General features: G+C 39.5%; 2 protein-coding genes and 1 pseudogene across 7 annotated transcripts in view; 1 reads left to right on the top strand and 2 right to left on the bottom strand.

The window, feature by feature from the left end:
• NDC80 (NDC80 kinetochore complex component) overlaps nt 1–20,220 on the bottom strand; it is a 46,586-nt gene extending 26,366 nt beyond the window's left edge. The window contains exons 1-9 of one of the 2 annotated variants that reach the window (XM_007974508.3): nt 20,081–20,220; nt 18,694–18,803; nt 16,049–16,126; nt 13,259–13,382; nt 12,987–13,159; nt 12,122–12,224; nt 4,816–4,905; nt 2,098–2,191; nt 380–486 (exon numbers count right to left, since the gene is read on the bottom strand). In XM_007974508.3, the coding sequence (XP_007972699.1) occupies nt 380–486; nt 2,098–2,191; nt 4,816–4,905; nt 12,122–12,224; nt 12,987–13,159; nt 13,259–13,382; nt 16,049–16,126; nt 18,694–18,794 (870 nt within the window). In that variant the 5' untranslated portion in view covers nt 18,795–18,803; nt 20,081–20,220. Of the gene's footprint in view, nt 1–379; nt 487–2,097; nt 2,192–4,815; nt 4,906–12,121; nt 12,225–12,986; nt 13,160–13,258; nt 13,383–16,048; nt 16,127–18,103; nt 18,164–18,693; nt 18,804–20,080 lie in introns of those variants that run through there. The other variant, XM_073006434.1, reaches the window with a different exon arrangement.
• Nucleotides 20,221–20,258: 38 nt separating this feature from the next.
• Nucleotides 20,259–23,597, top strand: part of METTL4 (methyltransferase 4, N6-adenosine) — a 37,152-nt gene continuing 33,813 nt past the window's right edge. For 3 of the 5 annotated variants that reach the window (XM_073006435.1, XM_073006436.1, XM_073006438.1), the window contains exon 1: nt 20,272–20,635. The gene's annotated coding sequence lies outside the window, so the exon portion shown is untranslated. Of the gene's footprint in view, nt 20,636–23,597 lie in introns of all 5 variants that reach the window. The other 2 variants (XM_073006437.1, XM_007974505.3) reach the window with 1 other exon arrangement.
• Nucleotides 22,596–23,540, bottom strand: LOC119618608 (ubiquitin-conjugating enzyme E2 variant 1 pseudogene; annotated as a pseudogene).

The following is a 23,597-nucleotide window of genomic DNA, read 5'->3' as shown; positions in this document are numbered from 1 at the left end:
ATATACTATATAAACCCATTTATTAACCATTCCTTTTGCACTATCTCCAAAACTCAAGGCTTCTTGTGACTACTGCTCCCTAGAGGTATATAATACAGGGCCTTTATTCAAAAGTACTTTTGGTCTTATGTAAGCAGGTAAGAATCTTTCATCATATTCAGAGCACCATTAGTCTAAGACTGATAGACCACAAGGGAAAATAAGGCTCCACAGATACCAAACATGTTTTCATTGGGAGTTCACTATGTGAAAATTTAACTTTTAAGAGGCTTAATTTGTTAATCTATTTTTAAAAAATTTTGATAAAGACAGCTAATATCCAAGGACACCCAAAAGTCTAAAGGAGCTCTCAAGTAAGTGTGTAAACATGTTTACTAACCGGTTCTTTTTCTCTTTCTTGTTCCAATCTTGCAATCTGTTCATTCAATGCTCTGTTTTTTGCTTCTAATGATTCCAGTTTAAAAGCATCCACATTAAATAAATCCTCTGGAGACAAAATCCAAAAGCTTTTTAAGACCTCAAATTTGCCTAGAACATTCTGTCCCAAGTTTTCACCATTAGTCCCTCCCTCACTTCCTTCTGGTCTCTGCCCAAAACACTATTAGTGAAGTACATCCCATCCTTGTAAAATAGCAAACGCTTTCCATTACTCCACTGTACTTCAACTCTCCTTGTCCTGCTTGATTTTTCTCCAAAGCACTTATCACCATTTGACTTAAAGTTGCTCACTTCATTGTTTTCCTCTTTCTGTCTACTAAAATGTAAGCTCATAAGGGCAGAGGTTTTTATCCTATTCATTACTGTATCCTCAGTGCCTAAATGGTGGCTGGCGCATAGTAGGTATACAATAAATATTTATTTGAATGAATGAATGCAGTTTTTATGCTTGGTTAATTATATACAGAGCTATCAAATTACTCACTAGATGCTTGGATCACTCTAAATTTTCCTCTCTTAAAGCCATTTATTTTGCTCCCTTTCCCATGTGAACAAGCTGAAATTGTCCTGTTTACTCTTGAGGAAGATCCAGATCCAGAGGACTAGAAGGGAATGCTTTCACCTTTTGTGCTAATACTGTGCAAGGTGATTGATTCCATTGTCTTTGGAGGAATAGCTTCACCTCCATTTATCTACTTTACCTTCCATTTTGGCATTTTATATACAAGACTATTTCAATAGAAAGAACGAAAATGTAAAATAATACCTCTGGAATGTTTTAGAGTCAGCTAGTAAATACTGTATATCACTAGGTTATAAATGAGTAAAAAAAAAAAAAACAAAAAAAAAACAGATTTTCCTTACATATTTGGAAGTATAATGTCTTGTTAACTTTTGCCACTAATTTTGAAAGAGACCTTAGGTCTTTTGACTAATTGGTGCTTTAATTTCTCAAATAGTAAGCAAGGACAACATAGGGATATTATTCCCCAAGAGGAATAACATTTGCTAATTATCGTCTGTGCTTCTGGTAGCATGTTTGGTACTTTATTACACTGACATCTACTGCTGTTAAACTTTGTCAGATAGGTCAAACATTTTATTAAGGCCTCACAGACTGTAAGAGGTTCTGCCTCAGGTCTGGCTCCAACACTAGTATTCTTTTTTTTTTTTTTTTTTTTTTTTTTTTGAGACGGAGTCTCGCTCTGTAGCCCAGGCTGGAGTGCGGTGGCCGGATCTCAGCTCACTGCAAGCTCCGCCTCCCGGGCTTACGCCATTCTCCAGCCTCAGCCTCGCAAGTAGCTGGGACTACAGGCGCCTGCCACCTTGCCCGGCTAGGTTTTTTTTGTATTTTTTAGTAGAGACGGGGTTTCACCGTATTATCCAGGATGGTCTCGATCTCTTGACCTCGTGATCCGCCCGTCTCGGCCTCCCAAAGTGCTGGGATTACAGGCTTGAGCCACCGAGCCCGGCCAACACTAGTATTCTTTTAGCTTAAATACTCTCCACCAAAGAAACCACAAAGATAAAAATCAGTAGGCATCTAGATACATTTAAAGTAAGCAACTCATATGAACATTGGATATGGTACATAAATTACCACTCCATGAGCTGAGTAAAATGACCAAAAGCAAGCACCCTAAGAATGAGATTACTTACTCAGTTTTGACTGCAACTCTGCATTCATGTCATCAAAGCTGTCGGCACCACTCATAAAACTCTCATAGCATTTTATGGTGTAGTCCAAAAACAACTATGGGGTTAAGCAGATGATAAAAACAAAGTCATGATTCTCTATTTGGTTTGTTTCACTTTTCTAGGTGGAAATTTAAATTTGAATTTAAAAAATAGTCAGAAATACTAAGTAGTCAGATGAACCTATAAATAAGAGACAAAAACCTAGGCTATATAATTATGCTATACAGATGTATTTAGTCTGATACTTCTAAATATGAATAATGAGGATAAAATAACACTTAAATTTGGATAAAGGCAATATTTAAAAACAGTAAGCCATACCTTCAGAATTTTGAGAAGGTCAAACAAGGAAGCTTATTAATACATGTAATTCAACATGAAATATACAAACTTAATCATCTTTAGGAATAAAGCACCTGATGAAAAATTTAAATAAACTGCTGATCATCTAAGTCCAATTGAATTGAGAAGGTCTAATTGTAAAAACCCAAATGTTATTAATGAAGGCTACAATTACATTGTAACTTCAGTCTACAAAATGAGTTGCATGATGAGTAGCAATCCAAACAGCACAATACTAGAATTCTTAACATTTATCCAAGAGAAAATAACACTATATTTTGCATTCATGAGATGTTTTGGTCACTGAGAATGTAGATTTTATGAGAAGGCAAGAATGGATGATCAGAATTTTCCATAGTCTAGATGAAGTAAATATCCCTCAAGATAAACCAATTCCCTTTGTGCTAATTTGTTGCTTATTAAGGTGACTTTGAAGTGAGTATCCTGAATAGGTAGTCTGAGTATTCCTGTAACTGGAAAAGTGTATCACTGATGGTAAATTAATACATTTTCATTCTCCTTCAAATCAGTTGCTGTGAATTTGGTAAGACTGAATCAGTTTTCTTAAGCTTGGTCAATTTTGATCTTATAGGTTTAAAAATATCGAGTTCGTGGACTCAAAAAACTGAGTATCAGAATCTTGTGAAGACAGACACTCTGAAAACTTTAATTACAAACAGTACTTTATAGTTTCCCACGTGCTTCTTTATATATTGTCATTTGAAATAATAGCTATAATAGCTCAGATAGCAAGAATAATTTTTAACCTTTAGGATGGATGTCAAGACATTTAACACTTTTTTTTTTTTTTGAGATAGGGTCTCACTTTATCCCTCAGGCTGGAGTACAGTGACATGATCTTGGCTCACTGTAGCCTTGACCTCCTGGGCTCAAGTGATCCTGCAGCGTCAGCCTCCCGAGTAGCTGGCACCACAGGCATGCACCACCGCACCCAGTTAACTTTTGTACTTTTTGTCGAGATGGGGTTTCGCCATGTTGCCTAGGCTGGTCTTGAACTCCGGAGCTCAAGCAATGTGCCCACCTCAGCCTCCCAAACTGCTAGAATTACAGGTGTGAGCCACTGTGTCTGGTAAGACATTTAATATTTAATAGATGTTGTAACGTACTTGGGTGAAAACTGAGGTGCAATTAGAGGCAGCCCAATATACATATTGCAATGTGGGAGGATGATTTTCTCAAGGGTAGGAGCAAAGGTTTTCTAGGAGTCTTTCCAGCTGGGATCATTGTTGAAGTAGTAAAGGTGTGTGTTTACTTTTTGTTAAAAAGAAAAAGGCAATGATGCCAACACTAGTCGGTTGATGTATCTTTGAACTACATCCCAGGCAGTCATAAAAGACGGGACTGAAATTATTCCCACTTTTCTTTTGTGACAAAAGTTTCAAAGAATGAAGGTTAGAATTAGAACAGAGAATAGTTTTTCTTCTAAGTGGCCTGTGTGATGACTGGTTTCTTATGTATGCTAGGAAATATTAATGTATAATCTTAATGTTTCTTTTATCTCAACCACTTTTGGAATCGTTGACTCTGAGCTAAGTGGCAGTATGACTAATGAAAAAGGTCAAAACAAAATAAACAACCTACCCACATTCAATATCTTAAGACTCAACCTATTATGTTTTGTATTGACAAAGAATGATATTAAAATAATGTTGCCAATATTGGTATCTTCCGTCTACAACAGAAAGGAGGAAAAGAAACATTACGTCTGTAACACGTAACATGTATGATTTAATTCAACCTCCTTCCATTTTTTACTTAGTTAACATTTTCCAATTTTTGTGACTAGTTAATTCTAAGAAATTATAATGTGATTCAAACAGATCCATTAATACTAAAAAAAATCAAATTTAGAATGTTTTCAGGAAGCAAAAAGGCAACTCTACAAAAGAATATACAGACAATCCCTGACTTAACGATGGTTTGACCTCAGATTTTTCAGCTTTCTGATAGTTCGAAAGCAATGGAGTGGAAACCATCCTTCAAGTATCCAAACAACCTTTTTGTTTTTCACTGTTAGTATAGTATTCAATAAATTACAAGAGCTATTCAATACTTTATTTTAAAAATACACTTTCTGTTAGATAATTTTGCCCAACTGTAAGCTAGTTTACTTGTTCTGAGAATGTTTAAGGTAGGCTAGGCTAAGCTACGACGTTTGGCAGGTTAGGTGTATTAAATGCATTTTTGACATGATATTTTCACCTTATAGTCGGTTTATTACTCTATCATAAGTCGAGGGGCATCTGTATTAAATTTAATAGTGACACAATAATATCAAGGCGATTCACCATTACAGTTTATGATAATACATGGTACCTTATTATGCATAATTCCATCTTCAGTTTCTTCTCCCCAAGGCTGCCCATCATCAAATAAAGGTGAACTTTCTTTCATGGCAGTATGTATCTAATTAGTACACAAGCAAGAAAAGCAAGTTGATTTGAAAAATGCAACTTTCATATTTTGGCAACTTCTGTTTTTAGTGTCAATTTTAGAAGCATTTACATTATTGTGTAACTAAAAGTCTCTTTTGATAGGTCATTATATCGAACATTAACACTTTTGACTTTCTTTTGAATAAAACAATTTGAAGGTATCCTTTTGATACTTTCTTTTTTTTTTTTGAGATGGAGTCTTGCTCTGTCACCCAGGCTGGAGTGGAGTACAGTGGCCGGATCTCAACTCACTGCAAGCTCCGCCTGCTGGGTTTACGCCATTCTCCTGCCTCAACCTCCCGAGTAGCTGGGACTACAGGAGCCCACCACCTCGCCCAGCTAGTTTTTTTGTATTTTTTAGTAGAGACGGGGTTTCACTGTGTTAGCCAGGATGGTCTCGATCTCCTGACCTCGTGATCCGCCCGTCTCGGCCTCCCAAAGTGCTGGGATTACAGGCTTGAGCCACTGCGCCTGGCCCCTTTTGATACTTTCAAAACCCTTTCGTTTAGTAACTAAACTCTTCAGGATCTAGAAAGGACTGACTCTATATTTACTTCCATTCTACAGGGAAAAATGTTGACCTTTATGCTGTTATTAACCCACTGAGAGCAAATATACACATTTTAATGCAACTTTAAGAATCCAAAACAGAATTGCCACATAAAAGGTGAGCCAATAATAATTTTTCTCTTTGAGCTCAAGTTTGGTGCTCAAATGTTAATCAAGTAACTCATTCAGTATGTACAATATGAACTTCAGATGAAATTTTACAATAGTTTCAATTGAAAGTGATAACATAAATTATAGCAAAACATTCAGATGTTTAAAATTGACAAGCTAAAAGGAAAATAGTTAAAGGTTTTTAAGGCATAGAAATTCCATTTTGGAATGCCTGTTTTTATATCTTCTTTTAAAAATATAACATTTAAAACATGAAAAAAAAGAAAATTTAAATGAAATTGCTATAAATATACATAAATGTAGATATAAACAGATATGCTAGATATAAATATATCTATTAATATCTGTTATTATCTTGATATATAGATATCTAGATATAAATATGTATTTTTTTTTTTTTTTGAGACAGAGTCTCACTTTGTCACCCAGGATGGAGTGTGGTGGTGCAATCTCGGCTCACTGCAACCTCTGCCTCCCAAGTTCAGGTGATTCCTGTCTCAGCCTCCGGAGTAGCTGGGATTACAGGCATGAGCCACCATGCCTGATTAATTTTTATATTTTCAGTAGAGATGGGGTTTCAGCATGTTGGCCAGGCTGGTCTCGAACTCCTGACCTCAGGTGATCCAACCGCCTTGGCCTCCCAAAGTGCAGGGAATAACAATAATAACAATAACAGGGAATAACACTGCATCTGGCCAAGATGTAAATATGTATCTAATAGTATAATGAACACTAAGTATAAGAATACTAACTTCTAAGAAAAGGATTATGCATTAGGAGTACATAAAAGAAGAATGGGGTTTCAAAAAACAATTAAGTTTTGTCATCTTGGAATTCACATACAGGATTTCTTAGGGAGACAATGTCCTTAGCCTAGAGTTGTTTGCCCTGCTACCCCTTTCCTATTCTAAAGGCACTCAGAAGATTCTTTGTTTATTTAAGGTGGATGCAGAAGAGCTCTAACAACTTTTTATCTTGTCTTTTTTTTGACAAGGCCTCAGGTGGCAGATAGATTTTTTTTTTTGAGACGAAGTCTCCCTTTGTCGCCCACGCTGGAGTGCAGTGGCTGAGATCTTGGCTCACTGCAACCTCCACCTTCTGGGTTCAAGCAATTCTCCTGCCTCAGCCTCCCGAGTAGCTGGGATTACAGGTGCCTGTCACTATGCCTAATTTTTGCATTGTTAGTAGAGACAGCATTTCACTATATTGGCCAGGCTGGTCTCAAACTCCTGACCTCAGGTGATCCACCCACCTCGGCCTCCCAAAGTGCTGGGATTACAGGCATGAGCCACTGTGCCTGGCCCACACATAGATTTAATAAAGTCTGAAAGACATGTAGGGCAGAACCCAAGATAAGGAACAGAATCTTATATCTTGTCATCAGGGTAAAGACAGTTTCTGTCACCTTGTCAAGGTCCTTATGAAAACTCTTGCTACTTTGCAAGATTCAAGGAGAGCCTTACACAGGGACATACAGATCCCCAAGAGCTATAGAAAAGACTACTGAAAGGACTGAAGAATTATGAACTAGGAAGACTGGTTGAAATAGTTTCAACCTGTAATTGTAGATATAAAAAGTATAGATTTGGATCATGTTTTCATCTAAAGGTGGCATTTTCTACTATAACACCACTTCTTAATATTGTGAGACATCAGAGGAGGAAAAGGACACAGAGGGATCTGGGATAAGTCAGGCCCAAGTCCACTTTGATCACTAACCAAAAGGCTAACAAGATGCTCCTGAAGTGTATGTAACCCTCCTATTTATGGTCCTTAGTGGAGAAGACATGTTAACTTTGGCTAAATTATTATCACTTAGACACTGTAATAAGGACTGATTATCTGCCAAGTTCTGTGCAAGGAGGCAAAGTGAGATAGGAAATCAAAGTTTATTTACAAAGCATGAACAAACAATTCAGGAGCATAATGAATAATAAACAATGAACAAATAGAGGTCATTAGGAAATCAACATATTAGATCAATAGGTCAAGACAACAACAATAATTTCAATACATCCTGCAAAAGCATAGGATAACCTTCAAAGATCATTCTTGATAAAAGTGAATAAATTTCAACACAAAAACCATTATCTTCTACTGAATACATCATACTAAACGATAAAATGAAAAATATTTAATTTGAAAACAGTGGTTAGTAATAGAAAACAACTATTGAGAACAGTAGTTGTAATAAAGCAATTCAGTAAGGGTAGTAAACACAAAAAACTCTTTTAGTAATAATCACCATAGAAATAGAATTAAAAAAAGAGAAAACCCGTTCATCATAGTAACAAAACACATGGCATTGATTAAAAAATATGTTGTTTGATTCTAAGAAAACTACATGGCCAGGTATGGTGGCTCATGTCTGTAATCCCAGCACTTTGGGAGGCTGTGGCAGGTGGATCACCTTAGGTCAGGAGTTCAAGACCAGCCTGGCCAACATGGTGACACTCTGTCTCTACTGAGAATACAAAAATTTGCCAGGCGTTGTGGTGGGCACCTGTAATCCTAGCTACTTGGGAGGCTGAGCCATGAGAATTGCTTGAACCTGGGAGGTGGAGGTTGCAGTGAGCTGAGATCACGCTACTGCATTCCTGCCTGGGCGACAAAGCAAGACTCTGTCTCAAAACAAACAAATAAACAAAAACAAAAAACAAAAAAAAAACCCTATAAAATGAAAAAACAAAAACAAAATATTACTGAAGGAACAAAAGAGATGAATAAATGAGATTTAACACTTTCCCAAATGACAAGATTAAACATTGACAGGATGGAAATTTCCCCTTATATATCATGAATTCAATGTTATATCAATAATAACAAAATCACAAGATTTTGTTAAAATCTGAAAAAATAATTTAGAGAGTGAGGATATGACAATAGCTAACATTGTGAAAAGAAGTAAGAATGTTCCTCCTCTACATAAAATATATTAGAAAGTGACAGGAATTAGTATGGTCATGAAGCAGGGATAGAAAAAAAGGAGTAGAGAAATAGGTTTAATTAAGAACATACTGGTGACAGTTCAAACTGTGGGGAAAATATCAGTTATTTATTTTTGAGATGGAGTTTTGCTCTGTTGCCTAGGCTAGGGTGCAGTGGTGTGATATTGGCTCACTGCAACCTCCACCTCCTGGGTTCAAATGATTCTCGTACCTCAGCTTCCCAAGTAGCCGGGACTTCAGGCATGCACCATCACACCCGGCTAATAATTTTGTATTTTTAGTGGAGACGGGGTTTTGTTCATGTTGACCAGGCTGGTCTCTAACTCCTGACCTCAGGTGATCTACCTGCCTCAGTCTCCCAAAGTGCTGGGATTACAGGCATGAGCCACAGCACCCGGCCAACATCAGTTATTCCATAAATGGGACTGAGATACATGAGTGAATCATTTAAAAAAGAAGGCCTTCTCTTTCTTTTACTAACATAAACTGGAGATGAATTAAGATTTAAACACAGCGCAAAGATTTAAATACACATAAAAATACTAGGAGAAAATTTGAAAAATTGTTTTTTAAAAAACATTGGGGAGGAAAAGAGGCCTTCCTAAATGTGGCCAAATTTCTAGGCTTATGTTAAGTGAGAGAGAAAATTAGAAAAAGAAATCTGCAGTCTCTCATGGATTAATACATCACATCATGCAAAGCAATATAAAAAGGAGGGGATTCCAACTTAAATAATGTGCTTGGAGGGCCGGGCACGGTGACTCACGCCTGTAATCCCAGCACTTTGGGAGGCTGAGGTGGGCAGATCACGAGGTCAGGAGATCGAGACCAGCCTGGCTAATGTGGTGAAACCCCATTTCTACTAAAAACACAAAAAATTAGCTGGATGTGATGGCTGGTGCCTATAATCCCTGCTACTCATGAGGCTGAGGCAGAGAATCGCTTGAACCTGGGAGGCGAAGGTTGCAGTGAGCTGAGATTGCACCACTGCACTCCAGCCCAGGTGAAAGAGTGAGATTTGTCTCAAAAAAAAAAAAAAAAAGAAGAAGAAAAAGAAAAAAAAAGAGGGGCTTGGAGGTATCACAAGAGGCCCCTCCCCAAGTGAAGCTACTGTAGGTAATCCACAAGCTCCACATGCTATTTCCCAACCACACAATATCATAAGCTGCTTAGGCAAACAAGGGTTAAGTGTTCTAGTGACAATGGGGATATCTGATGGTGAGAGCAAAAAAGTAGATATCAAATGTCCATGGGCATCACTGGAGAGAAACAAGTTGAATGCATAAATGTTCTATATAAAGTCCAATGAAACTTGGATTTTTATTAATGGGCTATGGCATTGGAATTCTGCTGTCTTGACAATGGGTGGTACTATACGTATCAGCATGGCTCCTGGGTCAAAATCCATATACCCAGTGCCTGACTTCATTTAGTTAAAGGCTTGCTGATGGCCAAGACAATGTCAGGGGAACAGTATTAGCTTTAGGAATTCTAGCACTTGGCCGGGCGCGGTGGCTCAAGCCTGTAATCCCAGCACTTTGGGAGGCCGAGACGGGCGGATCACGAGGTCAGGAGATCGAGACCATCCTGGCTAACATGGTGAAACCCCGTCTCTACTAAAAAATACAAAAAACTAGCCAGGCGAGGTGGCGGGCGCCTGTAGTCCCAGCTACTCGGGAGGTTGAGGCAGGAGAATGGCGTGAACCCGGGAGGCAGAGCTTGCAGTGAGCTGAGATCCGGCCACTGCACTCCAGCCTGGGCCACAGAGCAAGACTCCGTCTCAAAAAAAAAAAAAAAAAAAAAAAGGAATTCTAGCACTAAGTAGAACAGGAAACTCAGAAGCTACAACAGGAGAGATTGCATTAAATTAGATAAAAACTCACATTTCTGAACAGACAAAACAGCACATGAAATTAAAAAACAAAGAAAGGGAGAAAAAAATTACTTGCACCATAGAGACGGGAGCTAATTTCTCTGACTCAGCCATTTTTGGCTTACAAAATGGCATTCTTGCAAATCAATACAAAAAAAGAAAAATATCAAGAGAGTAGATATTATAATAAATAAACCTTTAAAAACAAAAAATGTAAATAAGAAAAAATTAGCTGTCAATTATTTTTGCTTGTTGTGTTGCCAACTATTAAAACTATCAGTAAGTTTAATAAAGATTCAAATTCATAGCAAAAAGCAAATGGTGAAATATAAACTTGCCTAAAAAACCATGTACAAGCAAGTTAAAAGAAAAATAACGGTAAAAACATAAATTGTTTAAATATATATATACACACACACATATATACACATATACATATACATTTCTATATAAACAGCAATCTGTCACCTCCTAAATTGATAAAGATTTGAAAACAACAATGCTTATAGTTTGGAAAAATGGGTGTGCTCAAACATTGTTGAGCTTTTAATTGGTACAAGTTTTCTAGAAAAAAATTTCTCAGTATGTATCAAAAGTTTAAAAAATATACATATAGTACTTTGCACAGCAACACACACTTTTAAAACTGTATCACAAGGGGCTGGTCGTGGTGGCTCACGCCTGTAATCCCAGCACTTTGGGAAGCTGAGGCGGGCAGATCACCTGAGGTCAGGAGTTTGAGACCAGCCTGGCTAACGAGGTGGAACCCTGTCTTCACTAAAAATACAAAATTAGCCGGGCGTGGTGGTGCATGCCTGTAATCCCAGCTACTCAGGAGGCTGAGGCAGGAGAATTTCTTGAACTTGGGAGGCGGAGGTTGCAGTGAGCTGAAATCATGCCACTGCCCTCCAGCCTGGGCAACACAGCGAGACTCCATCTCAAAAACAAAACAAAACAAAACAAAACAAAACAAAAACAAACTATCACAAGGAAATGTTTTATGTTATTGTCTCTGAATTTGGAGATTATGGTTATATCACTGCATTCTCCAAACTTCTTGCACTGAATATGGATTTTAATTAAAAAGGGTGAAAATGGGCTGGGCATGGTGGTTCACGCTTGTAATCCCAGCACTTTGGGAGGCCGAGACGGGCGGATCACAAGGTCAGGAGATTGAGCCCATCCTGGCTAACACGGTGAAACCCCGTCTCTACTAAAAAATACAAAAAAAAAAAAAAAAATTAGCCGGGCGTGGTGGCGGGCACCTGTAGTCCCAGCTACTCGGGAGGCTGAGGCAGGAGAATGGTGTGAACCCGGGAGGCGGAGGTTGCAGTGAGCCAAGATCGCGCCACTGCACTCCAGCCTGGGCGGCAGAGCAAGACTCTGTCTCAAAAAAAAAGGGGTGAAAATGAATTTCATAAGAGAAAATAAAAAATGAATTTCCTATTGATTCATTTTTTGAGTTGTAAAGCCTCATGATAATAAATAATCTCCTTGTCAATTTGGTACTTTCTTCCTTTTACCTCGTGATAATAGTTTGAAAAACTTAAAATTAAATGTGCTTTGAAAAATGAAAACTCTGAAGCAGACTTTGAGAATACTGTCAAAAGACTGGGAGAGAAAAATATCTTTTTGAGGAAAAAACCCTTTCCCATGTATACGTTTCAAAAGAACAAATCAAATACCTTGATGCAGTCTATTAGCCAGACTAAGGCTGCCACAATGTGAGGCCACGTATGAGGAGCCCCCACTGTATACATGGAGCTTTTAGACAGTGCAAAAGGATACCTATGAGAAATGAGAAAAACATAAGCTAATTTGATGTTACTATAATCTACTGAACATAATGGTTAATCAAGAAGCTACATTTAAACAATTCCACATATACACCCAGTCTTGCCTTGTGTAGAGGTAAGATATGTTGGGATTCTATCCTTAGTCATCTTAATCTCTGTATTGCTCTGTAGATTACTTTGTACCTCTATCCCCCAAGCTGCAGAACTTGATCTATACAACCAAAACGCTGGACTACTCTCCCAAAGGATCTTTTGTTCCCTCAAAATATATACCCCCAACAAACAACAAGTATGTACATTCTTCCCCCTTTCAATTTCATCATGCTCTGTTTTCACCAGGCGTGAATCCTGGTTTGTTTTTTTTTTGGGCTTCTGTAAAATCTGTGGTATCCAGCCTGTCTTTTCTACTCTCTGTCACTTCAGCAGTTCAGGGCTTTATATTCTATCTTCTGTTGCTCTGTAATACCTACGGGTAGTTTTTAACAAAGAAAAGTGTATTTAATCCGTCTGTATCCATCATCAAACTTCATCAGTTACTAACAATTTGTTAATCCTTCCTGCTTCTAACCAGCAATTTTTATTTGTTTTTTTGTAAGCAGTTGCTTTTTTTCTCTTCAATTTATCCTACATATATTCTTCACAGTGGTCATCCTAAAACATATTATTTCTGTGACTCAAACTTTTTACAAATTGATTTAATTTGTTTTGTCTCTGTGTGCCAGTCACATCTCTAACTAATGAGAAATATACATACCCAAGGTCTTTAAAGATTCTTGGAACCTCTTCTTCAAACTTTGTGTCAGGAAGTTCGTATGAGGGACACAGGAAGCCATAAAGAAATGTGAAGATCTTTAGGAAGTCTTTAACAGAGGGAGCTTGTAGAGATTTCATGGACACATTATGTGCATAACCATTTTCTGTAAGAAACTACAATAATTTTTATGAAACATCAAACATTTTGTAATGGAAAATTATTGGAAAATACCTATGACAACAATCACAGTTGAGATTAAAATCCTAAGGTACCTCACAGAGTTGTCGAATACATTGCTGAATGAATGCTTTGTCATTAAGTGGTCTCGGGTCCTTGATTTTCTCAGAACTGGAAAATATACCAAGTTGACTATTCCGGGATCCATGTCCACTAGTTCTGGAAATATATTTTTAAAAAGCCAGTTAAAACTATTTCCTTCTGTGATCAAGACTAAATTATTTCAAGGCAGTTTTGCAATTTAATATCAACATCAAACATTACATTCTTATAACTAAACAGATTTATCTCATTTAAAGCAGAGAAAAAGAGCAAATAATGAAGAGTAAAATATGAGGTTACAGCAGTTAAACATAAGGATGTAAAACAAGGCAAGAAGAAACACACACTTGGCCGGGCACAGTGACTCATGCCTGTAATCCCAGCACTTTGGGAGGCCGAGGTGGGTGGATCATGAGGTCAGGAGTTTAAGACCAGTCTGGCCAAGATGGTGAAAGCTTGTCTCTACTAAAAATACAAAAAAATTAGCTGGATGTGTTGGCAGGTGCCTGTAATCCTAGCTACTTGGGAGGCTGAGGCAGGAGAATTGCTTGAACCGGGGAGGCGGAGGTTGCAGTGAGCCGAGATCGCGCCACTGCATTCCAGCCTGGGCGACAGAGCGGGACTCCATTTCAAAAAAAAAAAAAAAAAAAAAAATGCAGACAATATCACTATCTTCTCATAGGGCAGTTGTGAGGATTGATTGAAAGATTTAATATAGATAAAACACTTAATGTCTGGCCTATAGGAATGCTCCACAAATATTAGATTTCATTACTATCACCTCTAAAGTTTAGCTCTGAGATGAGTTACATTACAAAAATACCTTAAGATTTTTTATCAACTGAAATAAATACCAAAATGGAAGTTTAAACCAATAAAACCAAATTGGTTTCACAGCAGAGATTTTTTAAAAGGTGACAAGTACTTCATCTCTAAATATTTTCAAAACAATGGAAGAAACAGGTTTGTCTTAAAGTTTTGTTTTGGCGAGACAACAACATAATTTATCATCTTAATTTTGGGGTTGAACACTTTAAAAAAATATCAATTTTATTGACATAATTTGTTGGTAATAAAATGCACCTGTTTAAAGCATACAGTTTGATGAAGTTTGACAATATACGCATTTGTGTCACCTCTGCCAATCAAAATATGACCATTTCTATCATCCCCCAAAGTCTCCTTCTGCCCATTAACAGTCAATCCTTCTGCAACCTGCAGCCTAGACAACCACTGACCTACTCCAGATAGAGGGTTGTTCTCAAAGTGTTGTCTAGGGATCACTGAGAAGTCAAAACTAGTTTTATGATAAAACTAAGATGTTATTTGCTCTTTTCATTTTCAATCTCTCATGAGTGTACAGTGGAGTTTTCCAAAGGCTGGTAACATGATGTATGATACTGTAACCGATTAAATGCAGAAGCAAGTATTAGAATCTAGCTGTCTGCTATTAAGCCATAAGAGATTTGCAAAAACATATAACAATGTCACTCTTCTTACTGAAATTGTTATATTTTTGAAAACATGTTTTTTAAAAGTTGAAAACATGTTATTTATGTTACCATGTAATGGATTGTTATTTTAAATTGAATATATATTTTAAATTTTTCTCAGTTTTACTTTCTACTACAGTTAATTTCGACAGATATAGCCCATAAAACAAAAGCTCTGTGGAGTTCTCATTAACCTTTTAGACTGTAAAAAAAGGCTAAAATGTTGGACTAGATGATGTTTTTTCATTTTACATTTATTTTTTTGAGACAGGGTGTTTCTCTGTTGCCTAGGCTGGAGTGCAGTGGCACTAACAAGGCTCACTGGAGCCTCGACCTTCTGGGCTCAAGCAAACCTGCCTAAGCCTCTTGAGTAGCTAGGATTATAGGTGTGCACCATGATGCTTGGCTAATTTTTAAATTAAAAAAAGTTTTTTTTTGAGACAGAGTTTCACTGTCACCCAGGGTGGAGTTCACTGGTACGATCTCAGCTCACTGCACCCTCCGCCTCCTGGGTTTATGTGATCCTCTTGCCTCAGCCTCCCAAGTAAATGGGATTACAGGCATGTGCCACTGCCCCTGGCTAATAATTGTATTTTTTGTAGAGACAGGGTTTCACCATGTTGCCCAGCTGGGTCTTGAATTCCTGAACTCAAGTGATCTGCCCACCTTGGCCTCCCAAAGTGTTGGGATTACAGGTGTGAGCCACCACACCTGGCTAATTAAAAACAATTTTTTTTTTGTAAAGACAGGGTCTTGCAATGTTGCCCAGGGTGGTCTTGAACTCTTGGACTCAAGATCATCTCAGCCTCCCATCTCAGCCTCCTAAAGTGCTGGGATTACAGGTGTGAGCCACTGCACCTGGTCTACATGCCTGCCTGGCTAATTAAAAAAAGGTAGAGTCAGAGTCTTGTCGTATTGCCCAGCCTGGTCTTGGACTCCTGGACTCAAGCAATCCTCCCATCTCGGCCTCCCACAGTGCTGGGATTACAGGTATGCCACCATGCTTGGCCACTCCTTATTTTAAAATGTGATGACTCCACTGTGTCTGAAAGCTAGGTATAGAATTTTCGATCAACTATTTACTTGTAACAATGAAAGTGGTCTGAATGTGTTAGCTATAGTGTCTAAAGCAGATATAACCTAAAATTTTAACCATTTAAAATCAGAGGAAAACTTGATTATAACTTTTCTCTTGAAAGGAACCATGTCATCTAATGTATTTGTTCTCTGAGGGCAACAATGTATGGCTATAAGAATCCCTTTATTAGAGCTAATAAAAAATATAATTACCTTTTGCCAAATAGTGAGACTTTTCTTTCAGATGTTGGTTTGTTTATACTCAGCTTTCCAAAGGTTGGTCTCTCTTTGCTTTAAAGAAAAATAGAAAACAACTCTTTAAAATAAAAATAAAAATTAGCTTGAGAAACTTTTAGAAATATGTTAGAACCAACAACTCTTCCCCACTACCTATAAAAATAATTCAAAAATCATAAAAATGTTTAGCAGTCAGGAAAGTTGTCACAAACAGGATGGGCTACACACGGTACTATAAGTTATAATGCTTGTAATGTTGGGGGACCAGCAGAGGTCCCTCTGGCATATGTATCCTTTGGTAGATTTAGTCTTTGTTTTAACCTCAGCATGGTCTGTTTTACTCATCTCATTTTTAATAACTATCTAAACATTTTCTACCCTAAATTTGCATTTCCAAAGGGTAAAAACAAGGTGAAAAAACACCCCTGAAGGTAAAGAACAAGATAGAAAATTTGTAGCTCAAAGACACAGAACATACTTTCAGGCCTAAATATCATTATTATTATTACTTTCTAATTTTAAATTAACAGAAAAAACTAAACATTGACACATACTTATACCAATGTATGGGGTAGATAGTGATGCTGTGATACAGATAATGCACAGAGATCAGATCAGGATAATTACCATATCCATCACCTCAAATATTTATCATTTCTTTGTGTTGGGAACAGTCAATATTCTCCTAGCTATTTAAAACTATACAATATGTTATTGTTAACTATAGTCGTTATACAGTGCTATAGAACAACAGAACTTATTCCTCCTATTTAGCTATAATTTTGTGTCCTTTCACAGATCTCTCCCTATTTCCCTCTTCTCTTTACCCTTCCCAGCCTGTAGCATCCATTTTATTTTTTACTTCTATGAGATAAACTTTTTTCAGCTTTTACCTATGAGAACATGTGCTGCTTAATTGTCTATTCCCGGCTTATTTCACTTATTTGCCAAGACAAAGAAAAGTGTAGGTAGGAAGTCCAGTTAAGACAAAATGGTCGAAGGTAAGGCTTGTTATGCAGATTCAAGTCTTTGGCTTCTCTCCTGAACAAAAATCCTATATCTACGGCCGGGCGCGGTGGCTCAAGCCTGTAATCCTAGCACTTTGGGAGGCCGAGACGGGCGGATCACGAGGTCAGGAGATCGAGACCATCCTGGCTAACATGGTGAAACCCCGTCTCTACTAAAAAATACAAAAAACTAGCCGGGCGCGGTGGCGGGCGCCTGTAGTCCCAGCTACTCGGGAGGCTGAGGCAGGAGAATGGCGTGAACCCGGGAGGCGGAGCTTGCAGTGAGCTGAGATCGGCCACTGCACTCCAGCCTGGGCGACAGAGCGAGACTCCGTCTCAATAAAAAAAAAAAAAAAAAAAAAAGTGGCCGGGCGCGGTGGCTCAAGCCTGTAATCCCAGCACTTTGGGAGGCCGAGACGGGCGGATCACTAGGTCAGGAGATCGAGACCATCCTGGCTAACATGGTGAAACCCCGTCTCTACTAAAAAATACAAAAAACTAGCCGGGAGTAGTGGCGGGCGCGTGCAGTCCCAGCTACTCGGGAGGCTGAGGCAGGAGAATGGTGTAAACGCGGGAGGCGGAGCTTGCAGTGAGCTGAGATCAGGCCACTGCACTCCAGCCTGGGTGACAGAGCCAGACTCCGTCTCAAAAAAAAAACAAACAAACAAACAAAACAAACAAACAAACAAACAAAAAAAATCCTATCTACATGATGATTTCCATTATCTTAACCACATTTACATTTTTTTTTTTTCTTTTAGAACCTACTCTGTATCAGAATGTAGCTGCACTTATTACATTATCTAAACTGCAGGCAAAAAACATTGACAATGGTGACCTTTTAGCTTCTAATACAATTAAAGGCATAACGCCTTTTTGGCATAAGTAATGTATAACAGCACAAAAATTTTCCTGGTTTACAGTATTCAAAAGGAAAAATATATAAATATTTCAGATTTCTAAAAGTAGCATAGGCTCATGCTATGTAAATCCAACTAATTTAAAAACAGCAAGTAATTCGTACCTCGGTCCTAGAGAAGAATTTACACAGCTCTACAATGGCTTACAGATCGCCTTCTCTTATCTGGAAGATAATCACTCATAATGAAAAACTATAGTTTTATGATAGCAAGTTCTTTCAGATATTTTTTCCAGCAGATCTTGAGGAATGAGTTTGGGGGAGTGGTGTTTTGTAGGCTGCTACTACGTTATACTTTATTATGAGAGCAAATAACTTTGCTCTGATTTGACTGAACCTTTGCTAATTGGAGATACCTCAGTGAATTCTAAGTTACAGCACAGAGTCTGCTTAAACAAGTAGCTCTAGCATAAAAGAGAAAAATAAGAGAGTACTAAAGAAGAATTAACAGTCTTTTTAGGGGGTGCCTGGTAAAGCATTTGGCTTTGCGAATTTAAGAAATAAATGAGACACACAACAGCTAGCAGAGTATCATGTCTACTTTTAGATTTCGTTGATCTAAAATTAGGTACCCCGGGAACAGACAAGATTCACCAAGACATCACTCATATTACATATTTGTATTAACTATTTTGATGATTACTTCACTTAAGATGATAAGGCATGCAAGCTGGAACCCCAAGGGAAATACTCACGTTTGAGGGGTATAGAGGCCTTGTTTATTTACATCCTGGGATCTTAGCTCCTGCATGGAGAGGCGGCCAGCACCACCGGTGGAAACTGAACTGCGCTTCATGCTGATGACCTACATTCACGAATTCAGTATTAAAAACAAACTTTCCAGACAGAGATGGTACATTAAGCAACTATTGATCCTTAAACAGAAAGGCAGTCAGGTTTCGTCGTTTCTTCAGGATCATCATCTTTCCCTTGGGGTATCTGTATTTGTTAATGTGCACTGAAGTTCTCATTTGCAGGGAACATCTATTTAATGCCATTTAAAAATATTCAACATAAACATTTATTAACTGCCCACTATGTATAAGGGAGTGTGCTAGGCAATGCAGGAGATGCAAAGATGAATAAGTTACGGTTTTTGCCTTCACAAAGGTATCCGTGGTAGCTAAAGCCCTGTCTATTACCCAGACCACATCATTGCTGTTGACTGTGCCTACTTCAATAGGAAGACAAATTACCTCAAATTCTCTTATTCATCTCAAAATGTTTCCTTTTCTTTTGTTTCAGAGAATGGAACTATTCTGTTTTCCTCATGTCAATCTCTCCTGCTCTATCCTTAACCCATTGTTTCTCAATTACTGCCCTTTTGGCATCAATCTCCCCTTCAACAAGGATAAATCAGCTGGTCCATAAAATGGTCTATAGGCTGCCTCCATTTAGAAGCCACAATAACAGGTCACTACCCTCACATCTGCTAAAAAGGTTGTCTCCTAGGATACCCATGATTGACAAAACTTTTGATCCAGTCTCATCTCTGCACCCAGACTTCTCAGGTCCTGCCCTGGCTTTCAGGAAGGTGACAATCCTTTTACTTCTCTAGGTACTCCTTAGTCTTTTACACTGATTACGCTCTTCTTGGTTTTGGCCGCCTATTTCTTCTTCGATGTGCGCTTGTTCATCTATTCAACTTTTCCACCCACACCTGTGTGTCCACGTTTAATCTCCACTTACAATGTGCTCTCATGATTTAAGATGAAGACTTCTACGCAGTCCTACACGGCCACTAAGAAGCTACACTAGTATTCGGACGCAACCCACCCAACGGATCCTCTCCTGTCCATCTCTTTCCGCCCCCTTCAATCCTTCCCCGTTTCCTCTCCCGAGCCTCCACTCCTCATCAGTGTCCCCCAGGTCCTCCCCTTTCCTCCCTTGGGAAATCGTTGCCACTAGAAATTTAATGGACCCCGTGAAACCAGCGCCTCGCACGGTTTTGGGCTCGAGGCTTCTCTCAACAGCAAACAAACACCAAAACATTGCCTTAGGACCTCTAAATTGAAGTCATTTGCGCCTTCTTCATCCAGAACAGTTCTGCAGAAACAAAGTTAATCCAATGTCATCAGTCACCTTTTATCCAGTTTCCTGACACGATCCAGGGACCAAATTTCTGTAAACCGCGCAAGTATCCGCTAGATAGGACAGCAGTCATCAAAACACTAGCTCCTTCCTCTGCCCGCCAAGGCCGTTCGAATTTGAAATTCTCCGCCGGCGCTGACGTCATTACGCACGACGCGTGCGTAACTTTCATGCGACCGCCTGGTAGCTGGAAGTCTGTGTGCTGGTCGCGCCCAGCCGCCTTACCCAGGAACTGGTGTCTGTGGGCCAGTGTAACCGTCCCTTCGAAGTCGGACCCCGTCTTTAGGGCACGACCCCTAAAGTTAGGTCTGAAGTTAGGTCTGAAGACCCGTGGGCAGCCTGAGCGCCGAGCCTGAGCGCTCCAACTAGCCCTGGAAACGTTTTTCCGTACAGCAACATGGCGGCGCCCATGGACTTTTAGTAAAGGAGAAAGCTTTTTTTTCTGTGGACTGAAAGGGGCGTTTTTCATGATCAGTATTTAGATGGGTCCTGTTTTCATGAGGAGAGTCTGGGAAGGCGGCGTCCGCGTTTCTGACAAGGGAAGAGGTGAGGTGGGAGAGGGGCTGCGGAGTGGGGGCGGTGGGCTCCAAGGATTGCGTTGGTACGGCTGCCACTGAAATTCGGGGTCGGTATTTGATCACTTGCCGGAGTCTCACAGTCCTCTAGTGGTGGCTGACCTGTGAGAGGCTAGGAAGAATCCGAGTGGTTGGGGGCGGGCGGCGAGAGAGTGGATGTGAAGCAGAGACGCAGGAGAGGGGTACACTAACAACGGTAACAGTAAATCACTTTGCTAAAATAGGATTTCCTCGCTGCTGTGAGTTTGAACCCAGAAACAGGCACTGCCTGGTACCTGGAGAGTGGTGGTAATGAAAGATCTCACAGCTCCAGGAAGTCTGGATACTTGGGTCTGGTAGCAGTGTGCCATTAACTAGCGTTGTTATTTTTGGGCAGGTTGCCTTTCTGCTCTGAGTTTCAATTTTCCCTTCTGAATTTCTAGCTCTCACTAGCCATTCCAGGACCATTTGACCTCAGCTGTGGCCTATGAAGGGGATGGGGAGGAACCAAGGATTATATTAATATAAAAATTATATTAAAATTAGGCAACAGTCCGATAATAGAAAGTCTCCTTGTGGAATACTGTTAGCTTAAACTTTACCTACAGATTGTTAAATCCTTAGCACTAATGTTTTCCCCAGAAAATATTAATGGAAACATCGTTTGCTTTTCAGACTAGATAGTTGTTGCTTCAAAAGGTGGTTTTACAGAAATACGAAATTTAAAAAAACTTTAGTACAGAAAGAATTGCTTGTATTTCGGTATACATCCACAGTTCAGCATTTAGTGGTCCTGGCAGCAATTTGCCAGGAAATCAAGCCTGAAAATTTCCTGATATTCCTGCTGTGCACCCCAAGTTCTTAATCCCTGCTGAGGATCTTGAGAAGCAGCAGCACCAGAACCAAAGTAGGCACCAAATTCAAGGTTCTTTTGGTTCCAGTTGTCACATTTCAAGCTAGACTCCAATAGATTGCAAGGATGATCAAATGAGAGCCCTGTTTAAAACTTCAATTTTTAAGAGCAAGCACAATTGCAGGAAAAGAAAACAATTCAGAGGGATCATGTGTGCTTACAGTTGCCTTCATGTGGCCTTTTCCCAGGTTTAACTACCAAGGACCCTGAGAGCCGGGGTGTCTAAATAACCCTGGTGACTCTTCTTTTCACGATATCAAAACCTGAGTTAAAAGCCTGATGATAACAGCAGAAGGTGGCAGGGCTGAGGACCCAATATTCATTTCCTAGGCTGGTGGAGAGTGAATAAACGTGCTTCCAACCTTACCTTATGGCTTCTGGTCAAAGCAAGGAAGTGTTGGGTGGTGACAGTGCAAAAAGAGACGGGGAGGGAGCAGCATCTCTTGATAAAGGTGGGGAAGAGAAGATATGGGGAAAGCCCTGAATTCCTCATGGAAGGCCAATCTCAGAGGGGAGCAGAGTGGAGGGCTTATGATCTGTGCTTTGGCCAAGGTGGGAGTGGAAGAGGTGGGGACAGGACAGTGGTTTGGAAGGAGCATCATTGAATACTTAAACTGAGTGCCCACACACTCAGCAGTGGTCCCACAGGCTATGATCTTGGCATCTACTCTAACGAGCCTCCCAGGCTAGAGGGCTGTTGCAGGGGGTGGGGGTGGGAGGCAGGGAGAGCGGTAAGGGGAGAAGGCAGAGACCCCAGGCCATGTAAGGAGCAGCAAGGTGATTGTGTGATGTCTTTCCACAGTTGAATTAGATGTACCTCACCAGTTATGATGGGGATCAATTTAAATGTACTTCCTTGATCTTGTCGCTTGACAGGATGATGTGTTATAGCACAACTTACATATTTTAAATGGACAAAAGTTCGTATCATTCACAGTATCTTAAGATACATTTCTTTTGAATGGGAGCATCCTTTCTAGTACTTTGAGGTCTACAAGATGTATCTAGAAAATTTACTACTGTTGAAAATGAAGACTGCTTAAATTAAATGGGGGTGGGGAAAAGGGACTGTGGTTTTTCTTTTTGATTGATTGCTGTAACACTGTTCAGGCTGCTGAGGGAGTTTCATGTTTTCTTTAGATGTCATTAGGTGTCCAACCTCTTCTGAGACAACTTTGATGCTATGTGAATTCTGCTATTTTGCTGGCACTGAAATGGCTCTTGAGTCCACCACTCCTTTAGAACAGCTAATTCCATATTAATTTTTGTTACACATCTTACAGAGGGGAGTGCTGCTGGGTATTTGGGTCCACATTCTATTTTAAGGCTGTATATTCAGTTTTCGTAAATTGTTCTTGGAGGCCCAATTATCATCCCTGTCCATTTGGTAAGGGTCATGTCTTTATCATCTTCAAGACTCTAGCTAACTGTGCCATCTCATACTCCTTTCTTTCTTTCTTTCTTTCTTTTTTGAGGCGTAGTTTTGCTCTTGTTGCCCTGGCTGAAGTGCAGTGGTGCAATCTCGGCTCACTGCAACCTCTCCATCCCGGGTTCAAGTGATTCTCGTGCCTCAGCCTCCCGAGTAGCTGGGATTATAGGCACATGCCACCATGCCCAGCTAATTTTTTTACTTTTAGTAGAGACAGGGTTTCACCATGTTGGCCAGGCTGGTCTCGAACTCCCAACATCAGGCCATTTGCCTGCCCTGGCCTCCCAAAGTGCTGGGATTACAGGCATGAGCCGCCATGCCCGGCCACCCCTTTCTAACCTTCTTCAGGTTCTTCCAACAATTGGAAATTGAGAGGTACTCCTACTTCTGAGCCTGTGGGGGCTGCCATCATGTGTCACTGTCACTCTCAGGCTGGCCCTTTTTTCCCTCTAATTCGTTTCTGATACTATTTTTATCTTGAGATAGTGTCACATCTCCCAGATTCATTGATTAGACATGAATGATGACATCATTGGTCAGTGGTGATCAACTGAGCCTTCATCCCTGCACTCAGTAACGCTACAGGGGCTGTGAGCCAGGAACTGTGGTTGA

The sequence above is a fragment of the Chlorocebus sabaeus genome, chromosome 18 (genome assembly GCF_047675955.1).
Source record: "Chlorocebus sabaeus isolate Y175 chromosome 18, mChlSab1.0.hap1, whole genome shotgun sequence".
Taxonomy (NCBI): domain Eukaryota; kingdom Metazoa; phylum Chordata; class Mammalia; order Primates; family Cercopithecidae; genus Chlorocebus; species Chlorocebus sabaeus.
Note: the sequence above shows the minus strand (reverse complement) of the source record. Positions and strands in the feature narration are given on the sequence as shown.